The sequence below is a fragment of the Diplotaxodon limnothrissa genome, linkage group LG18 (genome assembly GCF_057381915.1).
Source record: "Diplotaxodon limnothrissa isolate DT_005_m linkage group LG18, D_limnothrissa_male_GT1.1, whole genome shotgun sequence".
In the NCBI taxonomy this organism is placed as follows: domain Eukaryota; kingdom Metazoa; phylum Chordata; class Actinopteri; order Cichliformes; family Cichlidae; genus Diplotaxodon; species Diplotaxodon limnothrissa.
The window spans coordinates 38,214,411-38,224,410 of NC_140613.1; the positions used below are offsets into that span (position 1 = coordinate 38,214,411).

General features: G+C 40.5%; 1 protein-coding gene across 2 annotated transcripts in view; it reads left to right on the forward strand.

The window, feature by feature from the left end:
• The first annotated feature begins 244 nt into the window (after positions 1 to 244).
• LOC146614134 (kinesin-associated protein 3-like) overlaps positions 245 to 10,000 on the forward strand; it is a 19,434-nt gene continuing 9,678 nt past the window's right edge. The window contains exons 1-14 of one of the 2 annotated variants that reach the window (XM_085377035.1): positions 245 to 375; positions 1,340 to 1,471; positions 1,746 to 1,903; positions 2,203 to 2,264; positions 2,435 to 2,576; positions 6,591 to 6,690; positions 6,776 to 6,900; positions 7,027 to 7,125; positions 7,272 to 7,450; positions 7,996 to 8,158; positions 9,122 to 9,222; positions 9,304 to 9,412; positions 9,518 to 9,630; positions 9,858 to 10,000. The exon at positions 9,858 to 10,000 is cut by the window's right edge and continues 23 nt beyond it. In XM_085377035.1, coding sequence (XP_085233161.1) covers positions 335 to 375; positions 1,340 to 1,471; positions 1,746 to 1,903; positions 2,203 to 2,264; positions 2,435 to 2,576; positions 6,591 to 6,690; positions 6,776 to 6,900; positions 7,027 to 7,125; positions 7,272 to 7,450; positions 7,996 to 8,158; positions 9,122 to 9,222; positions 9,304 to 9,412; positions 9,518 to 9,630; positions 9,858 to 10,000 — 1,667 coding nt within the window. In that variant the 5' untranslated portion in view covers positions 245 to 334. The remainder of the gene's footprint in view (positions 376 to 1,339; positions 1,472 to 1,745; positions 1,904 to 2,202; positions 2,265 to 2,434; positions 2,577 to 6,590; positions 6,691 to 6,775; positions 6,901 to 7,026; positions 7,126 to 7,271; positions 7,451 to 7,995; positions 8,159 to 9,121; positions 9,223 to 9,303; positions 9,413 to 9,517; positions 9,631 to 9,857) is intronic. The other variant, XM_085377036.1, reaches the window with a different exon arrangement.

Below are 10,000 nucleotides of genomic sequence, written 5' to 3' on the forward strand. Positions count from 1 at the left end.
CATGTAAAAATATAATATAAGCTCTGGCAGACTTGGTTCTGTAGTAGGTCTTAAAGAGTTAAAGCAACAAAACAATCTGAAGATCCGGTTGGGAGCCGAAAGAGACGACTCTTTTTAGTGAGTCGAGCCGAAAGATACGGTTCTCTAAAAAGATCCGTAATTCCCATCACTACCAGTTACTGAATCAGTCACGTGGTACGAACGTCACTGCATACGTAATCAAAGCAAGCCTCGATACGCGCTTCACAAAAACACCCCCGAGATTACCCGACACACTTCGACACATCACTACTGTTACGTTCATTAAAAATATTGAAGTTTAAATCTGAGGAAGATGCAGGATGATGCACGTTATCTCAAACGGTCAGTCATAACGTGAGTTTATTATTCTAAGAGTAATGTGTTTGCTAGATATGGTCACCAATTTAAGTAATATATGGTGTCCATACTATCACGTTAGCTTTACTGTGAACGTCTAACCAACACTTAGAAGATAAGAGGAAGCGTTTTTTAAATTGAAATTCTTGCTAATTAGCTTGCCCTGATCCATGGCATTTCTCTATATAGTGCGATGTTTAATTACCTTTCCAATTTGGGAAATTTCCTGTTTTCTTGCTCGGTGCAGAATGCGAGCATATAATTGTTTATGTTTTAAATAAATAACGACAACGGTCAGTTTGGCGTACATGCAGTTGACAGAAAGGTCACTTAAAATCTCTCACCATTTAAATCAGCCTTCATGGTTGTATTCACATCCCCTTCGTTAGCACAGTTACCCAATTATTTCTAAAAGGAGCCTACTGTGCATGACAACTTATAAACAAATAACGACTGATTTTACGTTTTCCACTGACTTATAAATCCGCCAATAAAAGGAAACATTTTTTAACCTTCCCTACCTGAAGGAAGGGGGATTGGAAATCTGAATTGGAGCTAACATAGCTAGCAAGCTTCCGTGCTAAACTGTGGTGGATAATCGCTAGCTAATTGCACGTAGTGTTGAATTTATTTGCAATCAGGGATTTGCACCGAGTTTAGCTCGTGTTTGTCATGCTTTAACTCTCTGTGGAATCGTGTTTTATTGTTAGCCGGTTAGTAATATTATGCTATTGTCTGGGCGTGTCTTCCTATGTGTTATTGTTATGGGCGGCGGATATTTTACTGGCTTGGCAATTAACGACCTATTTTCTGTAGTAAAATTTAAAGTCATTTTGTTGTGAAATTAACTTGCTAGCTGATTTGCGTCCGATGCAGTTATTATATGGTATGATGTAAATTAAATAACTGGAGTTTTATGTCTTTACTGTATTTTGTACTGCCTGTTCTTGATCGCTCAAAGCAAAGTGACTGTGGGCGGTTTGGACGTCCATCCCACACAGAAGGCCCTTGTAGTCCACTATGAGGTGGAGGCATCTATCCTTGGAGAGAGTGGAGGACATATGCTTGGAGAACGCAAGGAGGGACAAAAAATGTAAGTAAGCGCATCTGTCTTTAGGTTTTACATCACAACAGGACCTCACAAACAAACTAGTGGGTGACATCATGACAGTGTCTTTTGCATTAGGTGTGTGAAAAGAGGACTATTCTGCCTGTGGAAAGGATTAAAAAAAGTAAAAAAAAATGTGTTATTTATGCCAGAAAAAAAAGGCTATTGGGCCACAGTTTTACAATCAGTATATTTATTTTGAATTTAATGAAACCTGCTAGCTTCTGCTTTCTCTTCTGCTCTTTTTTTCATGCTCCAGTATCCGCATGAAAAGTCTTTCTCCTAGTACAGATGTGGGAGCTTTGGCAAAGAAAGTGCTGGAGGAGTGTAAGATGATCCCTGCTTCCCGTCTGCCCCAGGTGGAGCAGCTCCTGTACTACTTGCAGAACAGAAAATCATCCCCGGTGGAGAGCAACGGTTAGTCATACCACCGTCATTGCACCTGTGCTCTGGAGCCCAAAATCTTTACTGTCCAATTCCAACTTTGGCTAACTTCAGTCCCACATGTAGATTGGCAGCTTGTTAGTCCAGCATGTACTGTAAACATTCTAGAAATATTAAGACATGTAAGGAGGTTGTGTAATGGCAGACCTAAAGTATGCACTGTGATGCTAATAAAAGAAAATGTAAACTAATGCAATTAAAGTTTCAAGTTTGGAATTAATGCTGATGTGCTTTGTTTTGGCTGTTTATGTATGTGTGTGTTTTGTCACCAGTGGAAAAAAAAGGAAAAAGAACAGTCAAGCCCAAAGAATTGACACCATTTGAAGGCATAGAGGTAACCATTTGTTCCACTGTAGTTTGATCTCACACAGCAGTAAGCACATGTTCTGTCTTCATTAAAGCAACAACCCGAAGTTGCTCAAATGTGTTGTTTAAATAGTTTGGCTGGTGAAAGAATGCATTTGTTATCAGTCAACAACTTTGTGTGTTTGTTTGTGTTTGTAGTTAAATGAGGAGGCCAGTATAACTAGAGTGGATGAGTATATTGAACTGCTCTATGAAGGGATTCCAGAGAAGATCAGAGGCTCAGCTCTCATCCTGCAGCTTGCCCGTAACCCTGATAACCTGGAGGAGCTACTGCACAATGGTACACTTTTATTCTCCATCTTAATTCTGATGGTTAACAGAGTCGTACCTACAGCAGTTTCCTGACATTCCTGGATAGTTTAAGTGTGTCATCTCTTAAAACTATTTTATATGGTTTGACTCAAACCATTTAATGAAGTTAGTGTAACATCATTGGTACAAACGCACCCTGAGAGCTCATCGTTGTTTACTACCTTTTTTGATTGATTTTTATTTAGCTATATTTTTCTGCATACAGAAAGAACATTTGATTCTCTAATTGTCTAATAATTAAAGGCAGCATGCTTTACTTGTGCTCTATATAATTGTCATTTTCTCCAGAGCAGTAGCAAGTTCTTAGCATATTTTTCCATTTTTTCCTGCACTACAAAATAACTGAACCTAACCAGTGCTCAGTATCGACTCGAAGGTTGTCTCTTTGGGTTATTGTTAGAATACTTCCATTTTGACATCTGTGTTATGATGGTATTTGATGCTAGATATATTGTGTGGACTAAAGTATTGGGCTACCCTTTTGAATTCAGGTGTTTTCATTCTCATTGCCACAAGTGTATAAAATCGAACACCTAGCCATGCAGTCTGCTTTACAAACATTAGTGAAAGAGTGGGTCACTCTAAACCTGTGTTTCCCAACCTTTTGGAGCCATGGCACTTATTTCACATTAGGAAAATCACACAGAACACCACCAAACAAAAATGTCACAAAAAGCATATTGATAATTTTCCCCGTGCACCAGGTATGGCAAAATTGGCTCAGTTTCTTATATCAATGTTATTAATTTTAACTGTCATAAACAGGATGTGACAAGTGATGATAATAATAACAACTGTACTGCATTAAAACATTCACAGCAGGTGGGATATCCAATTTTTAAGTGATGACATATGAACTCTACTTCTGGGTCAAAACTACTCTGCGTTTATCAAGGCTGTTGTGTTTTTAACATGTTTTAATGTTTTGTATCTTGTTCTATTTAATCTGAAAAAGCCCCTAAAAAAGGCAGTGATCACCTTCAGCTACTCTCGGTTTTTATTACCACTGTTCATTTTAAAGCTTTATGCCATGCAGCAGTATATTAATGACTAACCTCGTATTGTGGATGGATTATCTCAGTTGTTTTCCTGACTGAAGTTTAGTCCATTTACAGCATCCTGCCACGCAGTTGCGTTTGTCCCTAACCATCAGGAATAGGTCTGGGTATCGTCACTGATTTCTAGAATCTATTCGATTCCAATTCACAAGGTCCCAAATCGATTCGATTTGATTCAAATATTATAATTCTGATCACGTATCAGTACATATCCATGTTTTTATTTTTGTAAAAAGAAAGCTGACACTTTCGAGACTTTATCGAAGGCGTAAGCATCACAGAAGATGCCTTTGTGTCAAAGTAACTGAGGATAAAACAGAAAAACATGAAGGCGATTTTCCTGGCCTGGGATTTTATAGCAGATGGCCTTAAAAATATTCTGCAGACTGGTGGCTAATAAGCGAGCGAATAATGCAGTAAAGTAAGAGGGAATTCATGACGATGTTTATGTGAAGCGTAGTTTGGATCTTCTTTTGCTGCTGGTTCAGTCAATATTGTTTGGAGATGTCTGTGAAGGTTCTCAGTCATCCAGGTCATCGTAGTCAAAGGAGCTTACAAAGAAAAGCGTCTGGACTTCTTTAAGTTGCTTGAAGACGTTTCACCTCTCATCCGAGAAGCTTCTTCAGTTCTAAGGTCAAATGGTGGAGAGTCCCAGATATAAACCTAGTGGGAGTAACCCCCCACAGAGGGACAAAAGGACCCCCTGATGATCCTCTAATCGCCTGAGCCAAGGTGTGAAACTGGGTGTGGGTCCCAATCAGCCAGAGTTTTGGGTGTGTTCATTGTGAAACCTGGCCCCACCTTATCTAACATGCGAATTCCTGAGGTCAGATGGCCCAGGATGTGAGTGGGCGTTAAGGCGTCTGGGAAGGGATCTCAAAACTGGATTATAGATGGCAGACAGTTGGTGTCGTAAACCCCCGCCTCTGTTCAAAGATGGTCGCTCACAGTGGACATAGATGGCTTCCTTCACTCCTCTTTCAAACCATCTGTCCTCTCTGTCCAAAATGTGAACATTGGCATCCTCGAAAGAGTGTCCTTTATCCTTAAGATGCAGATGGACTGCTGAGTCTTGTCCTGTGGAGGTGGCTCTTCTGTGTTGTGCCATGCGCTTGGGAAGTGGCTGTTTGGTCTCTCCAATGTAGAGGTCTGAGCATTCCTCGCTGCACTGTACAGCATACACCACATTGTTAAGTTTGTGTTTTGGCGTTTTGTCTTTTGGGTGAACCAGTTCCTGTCTGAGCGTGTTGCTGGGTCTGAAATACACTGGGATGTCATGCTTGGAGAAAACTCTCCTGAGTTTCTCTGATACACCGGCTACATAGGAGATGACAATGTTGTTGCATCTGTCCTTCTTATCCTCCCTCGCTGGTGTCTGGTCTTCTTTTCTGTGCCTCTTTGCTGACTTTAAGAACGCCCATTTAGGATAGCCGCACGTTTTGAGTGCTTCCTTTACATGTGTGTGTTCCTTCTTTTTTCCTTCAGGCTTAGAGGGAACATGTTCTGCCCGGTGGTCTACTCCAAGTTTGTGTTCCAAAGGGTGATGGGAGTCAAAGAGGAGGTACTGGTCCGTGTGTGTGGGCTTCCGGTAAACTTCGATGTTGAGTTTGCCGTTCTCTTCAATGTGCACGGCGCAGTCCAGGAAAGGCAAACAGTTGTCCCTTGTGTCTTCCCTGGCGAACTTGATGTTTTTATCCACAGCGTTAATGTGCGCAGTGAAGGATTCCACTTCTTGTGTCTTGATTTTGACCCAGGTGTCGTCCACACATCTGTACCAGTGGCTGGTACAGATATGTCTCTCTGTTTGGAGAGAAATAAAACCTGCAGCTTCAGACTCTAGTGCAAAAAGGACGTAAACACAAAGCATGGACCCACTGAAACATCAGAATCAGTGAGCTGTCTGCTTTCAGCCCTGACCGTGTCTGTGTCTGTGCCGCTGGGTGAGAAAGGCGACATCTCACTGATTGTGATGCGTCGGCGGGTCCACGCTTTGTGTTTACGTCTTTGTGCAGAATCCGTGTACCTGCTCCCATTTACTGTTTTAGCTCTTTGGTGGTTGTTGAAATCTTGTAAGGTTTAACCTGAGATTCTGGCGTTTCGGGCAAAATAAATTTATATTTAAAATCAATTCAGGATTTTAATGAATTGATATCACGTTATCCAAGCTAGAATTGATCTTAATCGATAAATCAATAATCAAAACCCACCCCTAATCAGGAACCCTTGCTTTAACTTTTATCGAGTGGAAAAAGTTAGCATTCCTCCTCCAGCTTCACTGTTTATATTATGCTAACATAGCTGTGTTGCTAGCCACCATGTAGCACATCATCATATACCAGCTAGACCAACTTCAGTAACCCTACAAACGTCACTGCTGTTTAGTTTTTCTGTCTTCGTTTATGTCAGAAGTGATGGCAGAGCTGTACATTTTATCTTCCAGGGCACACCTGATCATTTCTTGTGGCACAGTGGTTGGGGAAACACTGCTCTAAAGAAATCAATGAATTCAAGTGTGGTTGTAACAAGTAAGCTTGCGAAATGTCTGTCCTAGATATTCCACGATAAACTGTAAGTGGGCGCAGGCTAGCTGCTCTCAGCCGCATGGCATGTGGTCGTCCGCTCAACGCACTGAGCTAACAGGCACCCCATAAAACGGCAAATATGAGACAGAAAATAAAGTTATGGGCTACACAGACTATATGACTAAGGATTAAGGATTTTGAACTGCGAAACATGTAAAGCTACTTTAAGACTCAAAGACCAAAAATCTGCTCCTGGAAATGGGCTCAATAGGTTCTCTATTGCCCCAAGTATCTTTTTCTAACTGAAAATTTGTTAGATGGCACATGTTATATCACAATATATTATTGTGCCGTTATCTGCTGTACTTATGATGTGAAAACTTCCCTTGTCTTTCCTAATAGAGACAGCTCTTGGTGCTTTGGCCAGAGTACTAAGGGAGGATTGGAAGCAGAGTGTAGACCTAGCCACCATCATCATTTATATATTCTTCTGCTTCTCCAGGTAACACACACACTTACATAGCAGCTCACTTCCATCACATTTATTCTTACTGTTGTGTTTAATCCTCTTACCTTTCCTCCTCCAGTTTCTCCCAGTTTCACGGGGTGGTGAGTCATTATAAAATAGGCGCCCTGTGTATGAGTGTGGTCGAACATGAATTGAAGAGATACGACGCATGGCGTGAGGAGCTACGCAAGAAAAACAAGGCCTATATCCTTTTTATTGGTGTTTTTTGCTTACTTTTCTGCTCTCTCCCTTTATAGTTTTGCTGACTTAATGAGAATGTACTCATTAAGTCAGCAAAAATAATGTTTTCCTTAATGTTCTTTTGCGCACGTGAGTCTGCACCAGAGAATGGCTCCCTGAGACGAGACCAGGACAAGGCTCTCAGAAAATACCATGGCCTTTTGGCTAAGCAGGAACAGCTGCTCAGAGGTAGGCTTTGTTTTTGTTTTTGTTTTTTTTTTTAATCTCCTCATTCAGAACTTTTGTTGATCAGATGTAACTGAAATTACTATATCATCTCTAATTTTCTGTTTCTCCTCCTCACTTCTGCTGGCCTGTTTTTCTCTGGTTCTTAGTGTCTCTTTACCTCTTGCTGAACCTTGCTGAGGATACGAGGACAGAACTGAAGATGAGGAATAAAAACATTGTTGGCTTGTTGGTCAAAGTTCTTGAACGTGATGATGAGGAGCTGCTTGTCCTGGTGGTTTCTTTCCTTAAAAAACTCTCCATCTTTCTTGAGAATAAGAATGACATGGTGGGTGGTAGAAACAAGACTTTCAGATTCGATAACGCTTGCCAGGAGCATAGGAGAAACAGTCCTGATGATCATTTTTATGTTACAGAGATCTGTTGTTAACCAAGTCAACTTCATTTATTTTTATTCTACATCCTTTGTTTAAAAATAGGGGGGGGGACCCGGTTTGCATTGTTTTTGCATTGTTATTCCTTCTTCCTCTGGTAATGATTGTGGGGAAATATTCTGTAAGTCAGTTGTCTTCCAGTATTGTAAGTCTTCTGTAGTGCAGAGGTTAGGTTGGTTTTTTTTGGGGGGAGGGGGCTGTAAATGGTAGTGTCTTATTGACAAGCTCCACATAATATGTAGCTATTAGCTTCTAATATTGGAAAGTAGGTAAACAGTAGAATAATAGTAATCCTTGCTTTGGATTTCTGAATTTGTCTTTTTTCGTTTATTGTGATGCCCTTGATGTTCATTCAGCTCTTGTCGGTGGCATAAATTATTTTCTGCTGAATTTACCATCATTAGATTTGCTATAATCTGTGTTTGTCTCTGATTTGTAGGCTGAGGTGGATACAGTGGAGCGGTTGGCTCGCCTGGTTCCCTGTAAACATGAAGACTTATTAAACTTGACTCTACGTTTGCTGCTCAACCTCTCCTTTGACTCTGGACTTAGAGCCAAGATGGTAGAAGTTGGCCTGTTACCTAAACTCACTGTCCTGTTAGGTAATGATGCACGCTAGTTTAATAGCATGCAGCACATAGCGATCCATTCACAGTACTTTTAGCAAAGTGACTGCTGGGAACAAACGTGTAGCTTACAGCTTTTTAAGTATTGCTGATAAGTCGACACACAATCAACACTGTGGATTGTTACATCCTGAATAAAAATTGTTCACATTCTCCTGGTGTTATAAAAGCACTTCATGCTTATGTTGAAAATCTCCTCTTCAGCTGTGATCAAACTGAAAAATGCAACCCAAACGATAAACGGAGATTGTTGCCCGCACAGGGAGATCTCTGTTCAGTCTCCATTCAGTCCATCAAATGATCTGTTTTTCCCTTTTTGGTTGCACCTTTTCCACCTTTCACTGCAGCTTTGCGAGTAAATGGTAGGTGTGTGCAGACAAGTTGCGTCTTCAAACTACGGGTGACTGCAGGAATCTGCTGTTGACCAAAGAAAGTTCAGTTCAAGAAATTCTGACAAGTTGGAATGAATTAGTAGGGTACAGAGATTCACTTGTTGTTTGAGTAGAACAAAGAAAGGAATAATTGGAATGGAATTTAAAACTAAATTAATGACAACCAAACTAGAAAAAAAGCCACAGGTAGCTTTAAAATAAAGGGTTAAACTCACCTACTTCAAACTGTGTCTTGTTTACAGCCTGCTTTTAAAGCTACTGTATATTTGAGATTCTTTGGATTCAACTGCCTCGTCAGTCAACTTCTTGCCACTTAATTCAGTTAGGGAACTTCTTTAATGAACACAAAAACCTTGGTTTAAATCTTGCACTAGCTTAGCACCAGATGAAAGATGCTCTTTATATATCCCAGATTTGGGAAATGCATTTATCTCTGCGTTTTGCTTTTATAGTTAATAGCCTTGCAGTGTAGCTGTTGTGAACCCTTGGCATTTTATGCAAAACTGTAACATGGTAATGGTATCATCGTTATTGTGTGTGTTTTCAGGGGATGAGAACAACAGACAGATGGCAATGCGTATCCTGTACCACATCAGCATGGATGACCGGTTCAAGGGCATGTTTGTTTATACTGACTGCATACCACAGGTACAAAATGTACACTGAGCTGAACACTCATAGTGCCTGAGTTCTAAAGTCTTAGGTACAATTTTGTGTGTTTGTGTGTAGCTAATGCAAATGCTGTACGAGCATGGTGAGGAGGAAATTGAAACTGAGCTCATCTCCATCTGCATCAACCTGGCTGCAAACAAGAAGAATGCACAACTCATGTGTGAAGGTATTTTACTTTTTGCACAAGTTAGACCATTGCCTCACCATCACAGGTACCAGATGTCTGTATGGCTTTTGGAAGAGATTATTCTGAGTGTCTCTCCATTCCTAGGAGATGGATTGAAGATGCTTATGAAAAGAGCTCTGAAGATGAAAGACTGCCTCCTCATGAAGATGATCAGAAACATCTCACAACATGATGGCCAAATCAAATCACTGTTCATAGTGAGTTATATGCAATAAAGAAAACGTTACAAACTAAAATTATCATTATTATCAGTCATTATTTAATAATCATTGTGTACGGAAATTGCTGTGATCAGTATTGACCTAAACATCAGCCTTGTTTTCAGGATGGTTGAGGTGGGGTGTTTTTGTTTTTTGTTTGTTTGTTTGTTTTGTTTTTTGATTGTTTGTTTTTAATTGTGTAAATTCTCTTCTTGCTTTGTCAGGACTATGTTGGTGACCTGGCAGCGGAGATTAAAGAAGAGGAAGAAGAGGATTGGGTTCTGGAGTGTCTGGGGACTCTAGCCAACCTCACCATCCCTGACCTGGACTGGGAGTTGGTGCTGAAGGAGTATAATCTAGTACCTTA